This window comes from Eretmochelys imbricata, chromosome 5 (genome assembly GCF_965152235.1).
Source record: "Eretmochelys imbricata isolate rEreImb1 chromosome 5, rEreImb1.hap1, whole genome shotgun sequence".
Taxonomy (NCBI): Eukaryota; Metazoa; Chordata; order Testudines; family Cheloniidae; genus Eretmochelys; species Eretmochelys imbricata.
This window is the reverse complement of record NC_135576.1, coordinates 71,183,632-71,202,965: the sequence shown is the minus strand read 5'-3', so window position 1 is coordinate 71,202,965 and position 19,334 is coordinate 71,183,632. Positions and strand designations below refer to the sequence as shown.

Here is a 19,334-nt window from a genome sequence, read left to right as displayed (position 1 = left end):
TTGGGGGGTGGGGCGTGAGCACCCACTGGCGCCAGGAGAAGTTGGCACCTATGCTTCACACTAATTAATGTCTCTTTCCTGTGTGGCGATTCATATGATCACCGAGGCTCACAGTACATCCACTGCATTATAATATGGAATACAGATATTACAAGTGAGATTAATGCATGCAGCAATTTACAAGCATTCACAGCTTCACACACTAAATGCCAAACAGATTCCAGCTATGTGTCTGTTGAGACATGGGGATGTTGGCATGAGCTGGCACCTGGCCTGCCAGCGTCACAGTGGGTTGTTTTTTTTTTTAACATCTCATCTGGCTAAACAATGTTTAAAAAGATTGATTTTTCTTAATAAGAATTAAGAACAGTTCAACAATAAGTATGAATTCTTCACAGGGTAAATATTAACCTTGCAGGATTGAGTCCTTAAGGAATAATGAGAATTTCAGATTTATTTTTTGCATACTCAGGAATTTAGTATGTTGACTTGTTTACACTCTGATCTAAGAGTGTTTGGTTTGAATCTGTTGTCCTGGAAGGAGTTAGCAGCACTGCGGTGTCCCACATCAGTTAAACAAGCACTGCCAGGTCATTTATGCCTAACGAATGCATGTTTTTAATAATTGGCCAAATAGCAAATAACTTAGTCTTGGTATTTGCTGAATATAGACTATGAATCCAAACAACTGCAAGGGACAACAGATAGGGGTGAGGGAAGGGATCAGGCAAGCAGGAACAAGCATGTAATGGGTGTCTGCAACAGGGAGGGGCGGCAGAAGTATCCTGGCCTGGGCCAAAGGAGAGAAAAGGAAAGTAGTTTTGGTTTGTGATCAAATGCAAATATTCTCCTACAATGCTGGTATAAGTAAGTGAATCAGAGTTGTCACATCCTTAAGCCTACATTTCACCTGCCTTTGAAGTAAGCAAATATCCATCCCATTCTGCTAAATGTTGATGGATCATTTATATCTGATTATTGCCACAATTGTAACAATTCACTGTTTTCTTGGAGTCACTGTACAAAGAAACATCATAGCATTTTTGAAAGGAACACTAAATAATTCAACCAGTTCTATTTTTAATATTTAAGCCCCAGTCCTGCATAAGGATCCAGTGCTTGGTTCTTGTGCTCTTGAGGAATTCCATTGACTCCAACACGACTCTGAGGGGCTCTAGAGTAGCAGATCCCAGTGCAGGATTGAGGCTAAGCCTGTAGCAAAGGAAGAGATGAAGGAAGTAATATTTTAATTTTTCATTATATTTTCAACAGTGTATTTTTAATTTGTCTTTGTTCTCTTCAGAGGCGAAATGGGTCCAAAGATAGCCTGATAGAAGAAAAATCTCAGATATCCACTAACAGCCTGGATGGAAAACACGCTGCAAAGACAATAAAAACTGTATATGCATCACGCCTCAAGATAGAGACTTGATTGCCATAACTGAGGACGGTGAATGGATTCTGTTCCTTTGAAACTGGGAATTACACAACAGTTCAGATACTCTTTAGCTGTAAAATATTTCTTTGTCATAAGGAAAGAAGAAAAATGTAAACTGGAGTGGTGGTAATTTTCTTAAATTAAAAACGCCAACCTGCTTGCCCTGAAGGGCGATCACTGTTTTCATCACTGGTTCCAATTACAGTTGCTTACTTGATTGCAAAGAAGTTGACTGGTTAGACAGTTGGAAGGAAAAGTGTTAATACAATTCAACAATTGCCAGATACTATATTTTCAAAAGAGGAACAGAGGAATTGTCATGACAGATCAGACCTCGGTCTAATTAATTCAGTTGCCTGTCTCCAAGAGGCCAAGACCAGATGCTTTAGAGGAAGCAGTAAAGCCTTCATAATATTCTTGGCCAATTGTGCAATACTATATAATAGTGAGGAAATCTCTTCCTGACTCCATCTGATGATCAGCTTTATACCCTGAAACATAATAGCTCTTATGTTTATTTTAGCCTAATGCAACTGCAGACACTGTTCTTGTTCATATAAATGTTGAATCCATGTTTAGATAATTGCCACAATCGTATCTTGTGGCACTGAGTGTCATGTAAAAATGGATTTCCTTTCACCAATTTTAAATGTGTTGCCTTTTAATTTTAAATATCCTCTTGTATTGAGACAGTACTTGATTAGCCTTCTCTGTACTATTGACTATTTTATATACCCCTACCACATATCCTCTTAATTTTGGCCCTTGAAAACTACAGTGAAAAATGTCTTGAATGGCCCAAAGGCCAGTGTAATAAGATTGCCTAGTACACACAGACTATAAATGCTGGCTGGACAAAATTGTACTATAAATCTTGGAAACACTTCAAAGTGGCTACCTAAGATGGGGTTGGCTAACAGAGTTGGTTCTTTGGCGCAGGTTTCATTGACCTAGTCTTTTTAAGCTCTTCTCGTATGAAATCCCCCAATAATTTGAATCTTTTGCAGTGCCCTTCTCTGGACCGTTTCTTCTGCTCACTCATTTCTGAGATGAGATGACCAAAACTGAATGCAATATGCAAAGTGAAGACAATATCACTGAATTATCTAGTGGCATCTTTTACTCTATATTCCCTTTGTAAAACAGTGTAACATCTTGCTTTTTTGGTTGCTGTTGCACATTAAGCATATTATCTTCAATGAGCTGTTCTCACTGATGCCTGGATCTTCTGCTAGCAGGTTACGTCTAATTTAGAATCCATCATTGATTCTTTGAATGTGCTTTACCTTGCACTTGTCTACATTGAATTTCATCTACTATTGTGCTAACCAGTTTCCTGTGTCAGCTAGGCTGTTATGGAGTCAAGCAAAATCCTGCCCAGGCCTGTAAGTAATTTTGCACTGAGTATATATTTGCCACCCCACTAACAACAGTCTGGCAGAGGTTGACTAACCACATTGTACACTACTTGTTCTTCTACAGTTTGCTCAGACAGTCTACTCTTCCATACTGATAAGTGGCTATTTAGCCCTACCTTTCTATGCTATTGTTTAAATCAGTTTTTAATCTATAACAGACCTTTACCTCTTATCCTGCACTTACCAAATTTCCTCAAGCGCCTCTTGAGAGGGACTTCATAAGAAGGCTTGGGAAAGACTAATTTTAATCTGTCAAGAGACAAGGCGGATGAGGTAATATCTTTTACTGGACTAACTTCTGTTGGTGAAAGAGACGAGTTTTTGAGGTACAAAAAGAAAAGGAGTACTTGTGGCACCTTAGAGACTAACCAGGTGCCACAAGTACTCCTTTTCTTTTTGCGAATACAGACTAACACAGCTGCTACTCTGAAACCTGAGGTACAAAGACTCCCATAGTATGTCCTCTCCATTCACCAAAAGGAGAGTGAGTGGTGCATCATGGGAAATATAGTCCAGCCAGAAAGCCTGCCACAGAGGACAATGGGAGTACAAGGCCCCTAAACTACAATTCCCGGTGCAATGCATTGTGGCATCAGTTTGAATTAGAAATGTTATAATCTTTTAGCAAAATATTTTGGCCAAAAATGGAAACTTTCAGGGGCCAGGGGGGAAGGGAAGAGAAGATCCTCTTTTCTGACCAGATTTAATATTTGTAGATTCTTAATTCTTAGTTCCTTTAGAATGATTAATGCCATCCAGTGCAATATTGTTTGTACTGTGTCAATCCTAATGAGGATCAGATTCACTCTGTGGTAAGTACTATACCATCACACAATCACTACTCCCATAGAATTTCAGTCAAATCTGCTACTAATTTTTCCCCAGTATTTCTATATTTGACATTGCTTCACCTTCACTACCTGTGAACAGTAATCCCGGGATAAATATTACCAGTCCCCAGTATTTTTTTGCAAGTGCAAAATAACAAAAAAATTAAACAAAAAACAGCCTGTAAAATAAAAATGGAAAATCCCGCAGCGGTTTTAACTGTCCTGTGGGACTGGACCCAGCCCTCCCACTCTGGGCGTTGTGACCTGTGCTTTGACTCTCTGCCATTTGGCTCAGTTGCTGCCCTCTTGCCCCCCACTATCAGAGGGGCAGCCAGGCCAAACCTAAGTGGTGATGTGACCCTAAGTGCCAGGGCACAATGCCCAGAGCAGAGCTTGGCCCACCCCAGAGGAAAGGAGCCGCCGGCTGCATGCAGGGCGGGCTCACTCTGCAATCTCTCTTCCCCCCCACCCCCCAGGCTTCCCACAGTAAAATGAAATTCCCCCAAAACCCTGCAAAGTTATAAAAATAATAATTCACAGGGCTCTAAATATTCTCTCTTCCTTTGTAGTGAAGACTAATATAAAAGCACGATTTAGTTCCCCTGCAGTTTCCTTATGCTTTTTGAACCTCATTTAGACTGGCAGTCACATAGAATTGGGCTAAAAAGTTTTTAAACGTGGCTCAGCTTTGTTTACACTGCCTGGTCCAACTGTTTTTATTTGGTCCAACTGTTTTTAAAGGCTGTTTAACAAGATCTCTCACTGTTGCAATCTGCTTCTTTGGCAATACAGATGGAGACAGTCATTGTTCTGTTTTACATTCTGATGGCCTACAGGACCCAATACCACTGTCAGCATACTACTTTTCTGATGAATCAAATAACTACATTACAAAAAAATCCCCCTTCTTGAAGTTTTGTGTCATAGTACCACCTCTTAGAATGCTCCAAGGATATCAAAATTATGTTATGACTAACCCTACTTAATCCTGAGTAACACACAGGAATTAATTCAGGAATGTACTGTAAATCAAGGTACACCTCGCCTCTTGTTTGTTCAAGAATAAGCTGTTCCAAGGAGCAATTCTCCACAACGTGTTTGCAGTGATGTTTATTCATTGCCCATTATTACTGGTATTTTGTTACTTCCCTGATGTTTCTCAACATTCTGACTTCTTTACTGAGATATAGTCTGGTAAAACATCCCTATTACTATACAGTACTTGTACTTTTATGACCTGAATTTTGTATCTGCACACATTTCACATCCTGGCACTCTTCACAGTCTATGGAATTCTGTGTGTACAAAGCTATTCCCACACATTTGACCTACTCTCTCTTTCTTGTCTAGTGTAATTTATGGGTTTTGTATAGTTTCTAAGCACTCACAGCAAGAAATTGTGGTATTTCATTTATTCTACTACGTGTCAGAAATGCTAGGCTGTCTGCCTCTGCTATTTTTTCATTTATGCTTCTTGGTAGTTGTAGTCTCATTTATAAGGTGTGCATATTATTATGTACCTCATTTTTGACTGAAGATTGTTTCAACTGTACTTCTAATGTACCTAACAGGTTTTAATGTGTACCATGTTTACTTCTCATTAGCTGCCATCTTAGTCATAGCTTGTTTTAAATAATCCTTTAAAACCTAGCTAACTTTATGTGCTGACAGTCTTCTCCCTTTTGGATAAAGAGGAAATTACAGTTAGTATGCCACTCTGTATATCCATGTAGCTCTTATTCAGATTCTTAATCTGCAACTCTTATTTAGGCTAATCTCTTTGTATTTTTGGGCTCTTGGCCCCAAAAACATTACATCATTTTTTCTGTTCAATATCCAAACAAGCCAACCATCTCTGTACAGTTGAACTCAGATGCAAATCAAGATGGAGTGAATTTTAATTCCTTCATGATTTCAGGACAACTTTTACTATAAAGCTAATGATAAAGATGGCTGTTTTAAAATACATGCAAGATCTCAGATCAAACTGTGAAGTATATACTGTATGTATACAAAGTTAAAAATTATCCATGAAACAGCTGTGTGCTTTATTTTAAATTGAGTTGATAGGTGGCAGTGTCAAAACTTATGTCCAGGTTATTTAAAATCAAGTAAACCTGTTAACTTTTATGGTAAATTTTGTGCTTGCATGTTGCGTATATTATTTGCACTACATGAGAAGAAAATCACTGACTAATTTGATGGTAACATCTGTGTAATGCCAACTAAAAATCAACTTGGGGATATAACTTCACCAGAGAAAATGTATTCCATAGTAGCTGAAAGTGGTGCCAGTAAATGTTTTTACACTCTTAGAATGAAGTTTCCATTGCTTAAACAGCATCGAACTATCTTCCCAATGCAGAAAGAATGGTCTAAAATATAATATATGTGATTTTTCATAAATCAAGCTGCTTGGCTTTCTTTGGTAAATCAAGGACATATCTCCTTAAGACTCTGGCCCCTAATTCCTTCCTACATCTGTTTCCTTGATAGCTAATACAGTGAAAGGAAATCACCACCCTTCCACACAAACATTTCCATGGGCTTCAGTTCTTGTGAGAATTTGAAGAAATATAATGTGATCTGATAGATTACTGTGTGGTACCCTTCTCCTCTGATTTACAATAGTGTGATTTTTCAATTCTACATATACATAACCAGCCAAACAATACTATAATCCATCCAATAGCTATGTTAAGTATGTTTGGGCTAGTCAGGACTGGTCATCAAGCTATTTGAGTAATTTACATAGATTGAATTTCTGAATGTAAATTACTTGCCTGTTAATTGTGGGCTTGACCTTAATGAAAAACACAGGCCTTCACCTCTATACTTAAATGTTCAGGATTATCAGAGAAGCTCGAGTCATCACTAGAGAATCACCACAAGAGTTTGGGACACCACGGGGCAGTATCAGAAAATTAAACCAGCGTAAAATAACTTCAAACTGCTCCTAATGAGGCAGGCCAAAAAACCAATGCTCCTTAAGCCTAGCTGTAATTGAACACAACAGGCATGTTCTCCTTTTTCCTCCCGTATTTCTTGCGTAGTAACCTTACCCGCTATGGTGGGGAGGTATAACCCACTTAGAACAGATTAGGCAATTGCCTTCCCCATGAGAATTAAAAGGAAGAGATTTTCCACAACTTGAAGAACAGTGAATAGGCACTAGAGAAATTATCACCATTACAAGCAATTAGTGACTTTGCTGAATGGGTTTTACACCTGAGTCCTGACAATGTAACAATCTGAATGATGATTTTAAGTACAGCTAAATACAAAAAATATTCTTTTATTTCCCTTACAATAGTGGCTTTGGCAAGGTGCCATCCAAATGAATGGTGAGATGTCTTCAGGTATCAGAATGTATTTACTCCCGTTTGGCTGATAAGCATAATAGGCTGAATGAGAAAATACTTGTCACAACACATACTGGTATACATGGTAAGATCACTGAGCAAGCTCTCTGCAGGTCATGAGACTCTAGACAGTACAAAGAACAATAATTTGCTGTAAGAAAGAAAATGTCATCCACTAATCTATATTGACTGTTTTCATTTATTAATTACATTACTACTCTTACTACATTATTAAGTCTACCTTCAATCAAGTTACACCGGCTTGAAAAAATATTGTATGTGGTTTGTTGGTATTAAGACTATGAATCCAAATGAGAACTAGAAGAACAAAGGTGGTGAGACAGTGTTGTTTTACTGAGCCCTCTCCTTCTCCTGGGGTTCTCAGCCTTTTCGATACCAGGCTCCCTCGTCCATCAAACAATGGGGGAAGGGCAAGGTAGTTGTGACTTCCAGCCATATGGCTGCAACATCCAGGTTAGGAATTCTTGCTCTAGACATTAAAATACACTTTTGTCCACTCAGGATTTTTCAGATGGCTGCTGAAGACCATTTCTCCTCCACTGCCCAAGTTTTTAAAAGTTAATGTCAGATCCTAGGGAGCCTGTAAGAGTAAACTGACAGATCAAGTAGAAGGAAAAGGCCATGCCCTTTCAGAAGTCAGGCTTACCAGACAACAGGCTTTAGAAAGTTTGACTATTTCAGGCTAGGGGGTAGTCCAGCTGGTTTACTCACTGATAGAGTGGAGCCCTAACTATTAGTATCCTATTAGCTGCACTTATCTTGCAGGTGCTGCTTCTCCTCTTACTGAGTAGGAAGAGCTTGTATTTTTTAGGGTCCCAGCCTTCTCCCACTCCTGCATGGTTTGCAAAAGCATGTTTCCTCAGTGAGAGGAAAGGCAACAGCAGAGAAAGGTGTACTGTGAACCGTACCAGTGTAAGAAATGTTACTTGAAAGATCCTGCAAAGATAAAATCTGTGGGGACATAGAAGTACAGACTTGAAAAAGCTTATTTACTACAGTGAAGATGACTTCAAGGACAAAAGTTCACTAAGTACTCAGGGAACTGGTACTAGAGTGAGCAATGGATGAAAGAAACAGTACATACTACCACAAAAGGGAACTTCAGTCTTGTTATATAGCTCCCAGATCAAGAAGAGAAAAGGCCACATAAATAACTACTCCATATATCTTTTTTCTTACCATGTTTGTTGTGAGCAGGTCATCCTGATCCACTCGTGAGGACTTGGTAACACATCCTGACATTGCTTCCAAGGTCAGGCCACCCAAATCAAAAAAAAAAAAGGAACACCCTTGGACATGCATTTAGCCAAGGCTCTCTAGTAATAACATTGTCAAGCTTGCTAGTAGGAAAAGACACGAAATGGAGTGACCATTTTAAAGGCTTTCAGTCTGCCTGAAAGAGAAGTGCCTTTTGATGTCATACATAAGGAATGGACATGAGAAGAATGCTGGCAGGCTCAGAGACTCACAAAGTTGAGCGTATCAACACCATATTAGAGAGGCATTCCCAATTAATCTACAGCATCACTTTTTTCTTGTAAAGTCTACTGTAAGGTTGGGTCAGTCAATAGGGGCCTGAAGCTCATTCTGAGTTGAAGTCCCCAGGAAAGTTACCTTAAATGTTGAAATACTTAAGCTCACAAAAATAGATCAACAAAGCGGATAGCTCCTTTTGAACAAGAAACACATTAGTGTCCCAAACAAGAAAACGGCTTTCCCCCCTATCCTGAGTTTTCAGAAGTTTTAACCCTTGTAACAATCCAGTGACAAGAGGCTGCAGAAACACTGGTCTAACTTCAGCTAGTTTCTGATAGGTCAAATTAGTTACCAAGTTTACCTGACAGAATTAGTCTCTTTTAGACTGACAGATGAAGGTGGGTGAGGTTTATCTTTTATTAGACCAACTTCTACTGATGAAACAGAAGCTCACACAGAGCTCTTCTTCAAGTCTGGGAAAAAGAACGTGGTCAAACAAACAATCTACAGAGGGCAGTTAAGAGACTCATTTGGGCCCAAATGCACTAGGCCACAAAGGCGCAGATTTGCATATCTGGTAGATGGCATCTTTGAGCAGGCTGTGTAGAACATCAGAGGCAACATCTACAGCTTTCTACCTTCTTAGGAGCTAAGATAGGGTTATGACAAAGCAACATGATCTGCTTGGGGGGCAGAGGAATGATACAAGGCACCTTCTCACACTGACGGAAAAAGTTGAAACCTGAGGGAGTGGTTGTAAAGGTGTATCTAATTTTCCCTCCACTGGATGAAAAAATCATTCCTTGCTAACACTGTTTTTCTGAGAATGAGCAGAATGATAAATTCTTATTCAGGTGGATGGAGAAGAAATACATTCTGATGTCCCCAATGGATAATTCCTGATCTATAAAACTACCTGTGAGAATGTCTTAGCTAGAGTGAGAACAAAGCTGGCAGCAGAATATCAGCAAGGGAGAATCAAGGCACAGAGAACATTGCTAATATACTAAGAGAAGTGCCTACATTTGAAGCCAGGTAACGGTTGCAAAATAGCAGCACAAAAGTAGAGGCTTTACTAATGTGGATAACTACCATAAAGAAAAGTTACATTAATGAAAGGCCACCTTTAGAACCTAATGAAGAGCTGGTTCAATAGCCAATGAAGCTAAGTCCATGTCTACATTACAGAGTTAAGTTGACTTAAGTTATGTCAATGATCATAAGTAGCTTTAATAACATCAATCAACAACATCAATGCTCCTTGTGTCGGCTGAGTGCGTCCACAGTCGTTGCTCTTGCATTGACAGTGTTGCATTTTAGGTAGCTATCCCACTGCAATTTATCACCCTCTGCTGCTAGGAAGAGTTCACAGTGCATCATGGGGACGTGCTCGTCCTCCAGAGATGCAGGTCTTTCCATCCCATCGTTCCATGAGCTTCCTACTTTATTTCATGCCGTTTTTCTTCAACAGCCCTTGTAAACTGTGTGCCCACCCTCTCTGCCTAACAGCATGGACCCTGAGCTACTGACTAATCTGGTGACGAGCGTTATGAACACAATGCAGCTGGTCCTGCAGTATTTCAGGAGATGCGAAACAGAGTGAATCTGTAATGCCTGCCCTGCTGTCTGCCATGGAAGCAAATTATTCAAGATTGCTGCTGGCATTCACGAAATAGTTTGTCATGGTGGACCATCGGTCCTGGGCTCAGGAAACAAGCACTGAGTGGTGGGATCACATCGCGATGCATGTATGGGATGACGAGCAGTGGCTGAAAAACTTTCGGATGCGCAAATACACCATCTTGGAACTGTGTGCAGAGCTCACCTCAATTCTGTGGCACAAGGACACCAGAAAAAAACCTTTCCGTAACTACTGTTGTTAGAGATATGTTGTTCATGTCCATTCCTAGGTAGTGTATGTGTGCTACGTGCACAGTCGCCAGAAGGTTTTTCCCAAAGTGATATCCATCGAGTTGGCTCCAGGACCCCCTGGAGTCACGCCCTCATGGTGCTTTATATAGGAGCCTGCCAACCCACCACACCCTCAGTTCCTTCTTGCCGGTAACTCCAACAAAGGGGTAGGAAGGCAGGTTTTGGAATGGACATGAGCAACACATCTCGAAGAACAAGAGTTACAGAAAGGTTACTAACCGCTTTTTCTTCTTTGATTGCTTGCTGATGTCCATTCCTGTGTAGGTGACTCTCAAGCAGATGATGGAGGTGGGTTCAGATTTCAGTGGCAAGTGAGAGCATAGCTCTGCCAAAACAGCATCATCTCTAGCCAGCTGTGTGATGGCGTAGTGGGTTGTGAAGGTGTGGACTAAAGACCATCTTGCCGCTCTACAGATATCATTGACGGAAACCTGTGCCCCGAATGCCGCAGAAGGCCCTCGTGACATGTGCTCTCAGTGCCAGAGCAGGGACTTTCGCCAGATCATAGCATGTGTAAATACAAGAAGTAATCCATGAAGAAATTCTTTGGGCCAAGACTGGGAGGCCCTTTATCCTGTCTGCCACAAAGAGCTGAGAAATCTTCCTAAAAGATCTGGTCCTATCTATGAAGAAGGCCAGCACCCGCCTGACATCTAGCGAGTGGAGCCTCTGCTCCTGGCTTTTGGCATGCGGCTTTGGGAACAAGATGAGAAGAAAAATGTCATGGTTGTTTGTGGAACTCAGACACCACCATTGGGAGGAAAGCTGGGTGGGGTGCAGCTGCTCCTTGTCCTTGAAGAAGACCGTGTAGGGTGGTTCTGAAGTAAGGGCCCTGATTTCTGAGACCCTCCTGGCTGAGGTAATGGCTACAAGGAAGGCCACTTTCCATGACAAGCAAAGCAAAGAGCATGTCACCAAGGATTCAAACGGTGCCCCTGAGAGACTTGAGAGAACCAAGTTAAGGTCCCAAGGTGGGATTGACTAGCTCACCTGCAGGTAGAGCCTGTCCAGTACTTTCAGAAAACAGCTACAATGCGCGTTAACGAAGATGGACTTACCGCTCACACCCGGATGGAATGCTGAACTAGCTGCCAGGTGCACCCTAATTCAAGACACCGACAGCCCTTGCGGTTTTAGATGTAACAAATAGTCCAGGATACACAGTATCGATGTTCGAGTGGGTAAGATCCCCTTCTGCCCTGCCCAGATTGAAAACCTTTTCCATTTTACCAGGTACGTGACCCTGGTGGATGGCTTTCTGCTCCCGAACAGAACCTCCTGAACCAGGCCTGAGCACACTAATTCCGAAGGGTTCAGACATGGAGCTTCTAGGGCATCAAATGGAGGGACTCAAGGTTTGTATGAAGGCGACGTCCGTGTTCCTGGGAGATCTGGTCTGGAAGTAGCGGTACGGTGATTGGTTTTCTGATTGAGAGCTCCAGGAGGGTGGTGGACCAATGTTGGTAGACAGGCTGGTGCTATCAGGATCAGACTCAACCCCTACCCCTTGAACTTCAGCAGGACCTTGTGTATAAGCAGAATAGATGGGAATGCATAGAAAAGATGGTCCTTCCAGGGCAGAAGGAACGCATCTGCCTGCGAGCCCAGACTGTGATCATGAAAGGAGCAGAACTGTAGACACTTCCTGTTGTGTTTTGTTGCAAACTGGTCTATCTGGGGAGTTCCACTGCAAAATGTACCTCACAACATCTGGGTGAATGGACCATTCATGATTGGCAAAGGACCTACTGAGATAAGGCACTAACCCATTCTGGGCCCCTGGAATGTAGGAAGTCTTGAGGTGGATTGAGTAGGTTATGCAGAATTCTCACAGGCTTCCTGGCATAGGTGAAAGGAGCATGCTCCACCCTGTCTGTTGATATAGAACAGGGGTTCTCAAACTTCATTGCACCACAACCCCTCTTCTGACCAAGTTACATGACTCCTGGGGTTGGAGCTACCTGGGATGGAGGGTAAGGGGGCAGCAGGCCAAGCCCTGCCACCCCAATTGGGGGGAGAAGGGGCTGCAGCCAGAGCTCCATTGACCCAGGTGGGGGTGGAGCTCAGGCTTCAGCCCCAAGTCCCAGCAACTAATGCTGGCCCTGGCGACCCTATTAAAATGGGGTCCTGACCCAGTTTGAGAACCAGTGATATAGAACATCAGTCATGTTGTCTGTAAGCATCGACAGACATTTGTCTTACAGGTGGGGCTGGAACATTTGCCAAGCAAGATGCACTGCTCTGAGTTCTCTCACACTGATATGTAGCAAGAGCTCTTTCTGGGAGCAGGGGCCTTGAGTCCTGAGGGGCCCTAGGTGAGCTCCCTATCCCAGTTTGGAAGCACCAGAGACTAGAGACATTGATGGCTGTGGTCTCCTGAATGGAACACCAGCATATACCACCCCTGAGTCCAACCACCATAAGAGGGAATTGATCACCAAAGGGAGAAGTGTGACCACTCTGTCCAGCCAGTCCTAGCCTGGTTGGTACACTGTCACAAGCCAGGCCTGAAGCGGTCCGAGTTGCAGCCTCACATGCTTTACAATTTATGTACACAATGCCACATGCCCCAGGAGCTTCAGGCAGGTCCTCGCAGTGGTGGTGGAATGTTTTCTGAGGCTCTCTCTGATTGAGCTCAGCGTCTAGAATCTGGCTTTTGGTAAGAACGCTTTGGCCTGGACTGAGTAGAGGACCTCACCTGTGAACTCTATTCTTTGAATGTAGTGCTTGCTTCCTGAGCATTAATTGTACTAAGCAAGTATTCTTACCTACAGCCACTCTGCTTCAATGTTAGCACTGAGGATGTATGTATGTCACAAACAGACTTGTTTAATAACCAGATATAAAACAAACTTTTGGTCAGTCTCGCAATTAGGGCTCTCACAGCTGGGTGTAACTCCAGCTTTCATTGAGAAACCAGTCCCTAGGGGTGGAGTGCACGGGGTACTGAGAAGGACCAGGAACCCATGAGGAATGCAGATGGGGAAGGTACATACCGGTGTACCTTCAGGACTGCAGAGTTCAAACTGCTGACCAGAGCCGTCATGAGCATTGTGGGATACCTCCTGGAGGCCAATTAGGGCATCTCCACTGAGGCTGCGTTGTTCTAACTACATTGCAAAAAGCTCTATGATGCTCATCGAGGTAGTTTTATTATGTTGGCATAGCAGGAGAGTTATATCAGCGGGAGGAGCATTTCAGTTTGTACACTTTCGCTGTTCTGCTGACAAAACTATGTAGTATAGACAAGTCCTAAGCCTCTGAGCGGAGTTCCTTTGCTTATCAAAGTTAAGGAAATGACATATTTGGAGATCATTTCTACTCAGCAGTAGGTGGCCCGCTGACAGCCAGTAGGGGGCCTGCACTGTGTTCCAATGTTGCTTCCCTCAGAGGTAGCAACCCTTAAGGGCTAGGGGAGTATCAATAGTCTTGCTCGAAGAATCAAAGACCCAGGAATGAGAATTCTGAACAGATGGTATCTCTGGAGAATTAATATAATCCCTAATATAATCCCCAAGTTTTCCATTGCATCCAATAATTACATCTTGCTTCACTAAATTAGACTTGTCTAAGTCTTCCCTTGAGGCAAATTTGGAAATAAGACACACAGTTAACCATTACATATTTGCCTGATCAAGAATGGAATTTTTGATTTCATAGTATTTAGAAATGGGAATTAAGTCACTTGATGGTACAATGAAAGCATAAGTCTTTCAGCCTGAATAGCGGTAGAAATTCCAACCACTAACTTCTGCATTGTGTATTTGGTTCTACTTTTAATAGGTGAAGGTATAGATTACAGCCTATGATTGATGGTGAAAGACACACTGATCTACTACATTCAGGTAACACTTGAATGTGTATAAGTGCAATTAAGCTTTATAAGCAATGCAACTTGGAAAGTGAAGATTTTCAAATGGAACAGCTGAACAATTTATATTTCCTCACACGATCAAAACCAAGGTACTTCCAGTCACTTCAAGTGTTAAAAAAGTTTCCCCTATACTCTTGGCAATAACAATCACCATTTATTAGTTATTCTGGTTCAGTATTAATGGACTAACTTGATACTCACCCCAAATAAATACATGGTAGATGTACTAGTAAATCAGGATCAATATTTTATTTCTTCAGTATAAGAACTGATTTTAGTTAACTGAGAAGGTGGTACTTAGAAAAATTCAACAAATGCAGCAATTAAAAATATATAGTCTTTATTTTTTAGTACACAAGACCATTCCCTCACCACTGCCACATATAGTTAAAAGCTACTTGAGTCTTCTTGTGAACACACTTGTAATACGTTACCATGATTTTAAGATTTACAAATTCCATGTTTTTAAAATTCATCTACCTGTATATTTCTTCCAGAACATTCTTCTGGTGGAAGAAATGCTGCCGAACTCGAGCTGGTTCTGTAGAAATATTTACTGAAAAAAAATATTGAATATCAGATGAGATATGTTTAAATTATTCTTTAGCAATCTGCAAGATCCTCTAGGGTGGTAGAAAATAGCTTCACAAGCTCAGGTTTTGTTTCAGCTTTGAAACAGTTAAGTCTCTGCAAAGGCATTTTCAAAGTATCTTCAGAGGTTAATTCCTAAACCAAATTCCCTGCTCCATTAAGCAGGACTTCGGATCTATTTTAATTCCAAGCACCATTCTAAATTTAGTTACAATAGAAGCTGTCACAAAACTGTCCCTTATACAGCAGAATCATGGGAGAGATTAATTCCCAACATCAAATAATGCTGCAGAAGGACTTTTTTTATGCCTTTCTTGACACCACAAACATTAGTAACAAAAATGAATGGGCAACACAAAGGCAAGAATGCTATATATTCTTAAAAAATGCTTAGTTGTAAGGTATGCCAGTTGAACTAGCCTTAGTCAAGAAATATAAAAAAGTGTTATACTGGAAGTTATAGGAAGAAAAGTACTTTTAAAAAAATTTTGTGCGTGTTATTTGTAGTGTTATTTAAGTAGTTTAATGCAAATAAGAACAAGACAACTAAAAAAATTCGCTTCCAGCGGAAACTAGAAAAAGCTATTATGATTCACTTCTGACTGCTGCAATTTAGCTTTGGGGCAATAGGCCAGACAACTGCCTGAAGTTTGATTAGCTTATGACATTGTGCACCAATATTCTGCAACTAATTTCAGTTTTGGAAGATACTTATGAACATTTAATAAGTAAAAATAAGTTAGATGATCCTTGGACACTGGAGCATTCTGCGTGACCTTAGAAGCTAAGTAACCAATTAAGCATTACAAAAAAAAAAAAAAAATCACAGATTTAGAGTTCCGTAGAGTAAAAGTGTTCACCAAACTTTAAATAGACATGACAATCTGCTAGCAAATAATCAGCGTTTACGGAATAAGACTTAAAGGTACTACCCGTATACAAATGGAACCTTTCACTTTAACCAACGTAGACACTGAATTCAAAAGCACACACACATTTCTATCTTACCATAGTATACAATGCCGTATGTACAGAAACTGTAGTCTTCTATTCATTCAGACTCATTTTCTCCCCTGAACAGAAACAAATACAAGTTAGTACAATGAACATGTATGTATTTTTCCAACCCCACCCATCACCACTTTCTTGGATTTTTTTGTTTATCAAAATTCTGGCAAGCTCCAAGAGATTAATTTGATATCCATTATAATGATAAGAAAAACAATACTGAAGGGAGGATATAGTGGGGGTGGGTGAGGTTGTGTGGCCCACAATGTTCAGGGTGTCATACTACTACTAAAGGATCATGACAGTCTCTTCTGACCTTAAAGGCTGCTCATGCCTACCACTCAAACATCAACTTTTCTGTCCTTGCAGAATTGAGAAGAGAAAAGGTACATAACCATCTCCCACAACAATTTCAGCAAGAGTTCTTGTATGCCTTTTCTGACACCACGTTCACTATGAGAGATAGTGAATGGGTAACACAAAGGCAAATATTTAAATTTGTAAAGTGATCATTTCATTTCTCAGTGAAAAACCTAGCTTAACAGCATATAAACAAATGGTCACCTCCAAAAGACCAATTTAGAAGTAAATTTTTGAATTATATACAAATGTCAGGTACTCCATTAAAACTAATCATACCATTCAGGAACCGTCATATCAATTTCTCGTAAAGCGGTATTTGTCAACTAAGCAAAGTGCATCAATGGGCACTGTCTGGCTACATCTGAAAAACAGGAGAAAAAAAGATAAAATATAACAAATGTCAGACAGATCAATTTAAAGTCAAACTAGTCTTGTATATAAGTAAATTTTGTCCTCGATGCCTCTAGCTTCATAGGGCTCTTCTGGCAGCCAGTGATTATGTAGAAGACTCAGCCACATTTCATATTAGCCTTAGGAAGGAGGCTGCTCTACAAAACGGAAGGATTTCTCCCTCCTCCGAATTGTGTGATCTGCCCATGACTGACCATGCTGATTTAAAAGGTGCATTGTGCAGTGAAAAAAACAGTCCAAAACCAGAGCACTTTAAGGAATGTGAGCTATGGATGCAAAAAACAGGATGCAGAAAACCCAGTCTTCCAAAAGGTGTAGCCTTCACCTCTACAAAATTGGACAGATCTCCCAGTACCCCACCAAACCCCGGGTCGAGCACGTGCGATTTATCAGTCTACTCGTTGCTGTTCCCCAGGCAGCACGAGCACGCACAACCGAGACACCTAGCGCGGCGAGGAAGGGCTTTTGGCTTTCTTCACATGGCCTGCGTTAGTTACAAACCTGCACGTGCACCCCTCTCAAGCCAGGGAAAGCACGCGGAGCTGAGCAGCCATTGGGCCGGCAGCACGTACCAAAATCCACGCGGACCCGCCCGACGATGGCCGCTGGGACCCGCGCCCCAGTCACACGAGCGGCGGCGGCGGCGGCTCCCCCCGCACGAGACAGGCTCAGCGGCACTAGCCCGCCAGTCACGCCGCTGCGACCCAACAGCTCCCCCGGGACACGCTTGGGCCTGCGGGGGCGGCCGTCCGAGGGGCCGAGCGGCCATAGCGCGGCCGGGCTGCGAGGGGCGCGAGGCCCCGAGCCGCTCCCTTTCCCTACCGGACCGAGCCCACCGGCCTCGCGCCAGGCCAGCCACGGTCACGGGACGCGGAGTCTCGGCTGGAGGGGCGCGCGCTGGACGCACAGGGCGCGGGGGCTCGTGCACGGTGCTAGGCGCCGCGAGGCCCAGCCAGATTCCCCGCAACCCACATCACATGGCGCGTGAACCGCCTCCTCGCCCCGCCCCCCACTACAGACCCGGCTTCCCCGCCTCTGCTCGCGAACCCCGCGCCCCCTGCCCCGCGGCTCTGGCCCGGCCGGCTCACCAGGAGACCGCTGCTGTTCCCAAACCGACCGGCCCGGCGGCCAAGTAGCAACCATCCGGCACCTCCAGACCCATCCCGCCTGAGAGAGAGAGAGAGAGAGAGAGACTCCACCCCCCGCTCCCAGCAGGCCCCAAGCCGGACAAACCACTCCGCAGGGAGGGGCGGCGTGTACCACCGCGAGAGGGGGCCCGACGGTACCAGCGCCTCGTACAGACAGGGAAGGAGGGGGAGAGGGAGGGGAGTGTACCACACCGGGAAGGGGGGCGGGGGTTGTAGTAAATACGTTACTCCACCCCCCTGGAGGGGCCGGGCAGGAGCTCGGGCGAAGGAAAATTCTTCCCTTGACCTCGCTGCTGGGTCTACGGGGTGGTTAGGGCAACCTATGTCTGTGTCAGGCTTCAGAGCAGCAGCGTTAGTCTGTAGTCGCAAAAAGAAAAGGAGGACTTGGGGCACCTTAGAGACTAACAAGTGGGCTGTAGCTCACGAAAGCTTATGCTCATATAAATGTCTTAGTCTCTGAGGTGCCCCAAGTCCTCCTTTTCTTTCTGTGTCTGTGTGGCACAGGCAGGACATTTCTCTCACAGCCTGAGCAACGTAGCCGGGTGGACCTAAGTTTTAGGTATAGACCAATGTGCTGCAATACAAACGCTCAATCCGTGCTGTTAAACCAATCACACGGTGACGCTCAGGTGGGGTTTCGGAGTCTGAGGGCTCCCCACTCAAGCTAGACGAACTTGAGAGGCGTTAATCTTAGGCCTTGTCTACACTGCCATTTTACAGCACTGCAATTGTCTTGCTCAGGGGTGTGAAAACACCCTCCTGAGCGCTGCCAGGTTCAGCGCTGTAAAGTGGCAGTGTAGACAGTGCACCAGCGCTGGGAGCCACTCCCCTTGTGGCGGGGGGGAGGGGAGGGTTTACAGTGCTGGGAGAGCTCTCTGCCAGCTCTGTGATGTGACTACACAAGCCACATGAAAGCGCTGCCTTAGGGTACGTCTACACTGGCAGAGTTACAGCGCAGCTCAGAAAGCACTGAAGGGAAACAGTTGTTGTGTGTTCACACTGTCAGCTGCCTCCGCAATAGCATCTCACTTGCGGCGCTATTCGGAGCGGTGCATTGTGGGCAGCTATCCCACAGAGCACCTCATTCTCTTCTGCCGCTAAGACTTGTAGGAAGGTGGAGGGGGTCGCGGGGCATCCTGGGTCCTGTGCCAATGCCCCGTGATGCATTGCTTTGCATCCCAACAATCCCTGTGCTTCTGGCCACATTTGATACCATCTTTCAACCGTTTGTGTACTGCATGTCCTGCCTCTTTGGGCTGCAGGAATGGATCCCGAACTGCTGACCAGTATGCTGCTTGCTCTCACCAACACGTCACGAGCGGCAGTGGAGTTATTCCTTAAACTACAAAAGGCAAGAGGAGTGCGACATTGATCTCGCCTTGCATAGTAGCTACAACATGAGATTGCTTGTGGCATTCACGGAGGTGCTGATCACAGTGGAATGCCGCTTTTGGGCTCGGGA

The 19,334-nt window shown here is 43.3% G+C and overlaps 1 protein-coding gene, 1 long non-coding RNA gene and 2 other non-coding genes across 5 annotated transcripts in view; 1 reads left to right on the top strand and 3 right to left on the bottom strand.

Moving 5' to 3' along the window:
- EPB41L4A (erythrocyte membrane protein band 4.1 like 4A) overlaps positions 1-1,432 on the top strand; it is a 218,902-nt gene extending 217,470 nt beyond the window's left edge. Inside the window, exon 23 of the mRNA XM_077817308.1 lies at positions 1,304-1,432. Within this exon, the coding sequence (XP_077673434.1) occupies positions 1,304-1,432 (129 nt within the window). The remainder of the gene's footprint in view (positions 1-1,303) is intronic.
- Positions 1,064-17,911, bottom strand: LOC144265093 (uncharacterized). Of its 2 annotated transcripts, XR_013346176.1 has the most exons (5): positions 17,813-17,911; positions 16,590-16,674; positions 15,951-16,015; positions 14,832-14,907; positions 1,064-1,212 (listed from the first exon to the last, which is right to left on the bottom strand). It is a non-coding gene; the product is annotated as an uncharacterized LOC144265093 (long non-coding RNA). The 2 variants fall into 2 exon arrangements; XR_013346175.1 differs by lacking the exon at positions 1,064-1,212 and having other exon boundaries at positions 14,675-14,907.
- Positions 15,172-15,305, bottom strand: LOC144265478 (small nucleolar RNA SNORA13). Its single transcript, XR_013346294.1, has one exon. It is a non-coding gene; the product is annotated as a small nucleolar RNA SNORA13 (small nucleolar RNA).
- On the bottom strand, positions 16,306-16,437 carry LOC144265477 (small nucleolar RNA SNORA13). The gene has a single exon (XR_013346293.1). It is a non-coding gene; the product is annotated as a small nucleolar RNA SNORA13 (small nucleolar RNA).
- Positions 17,912-19,334: the final 1,423 nt, after the last annotated feature.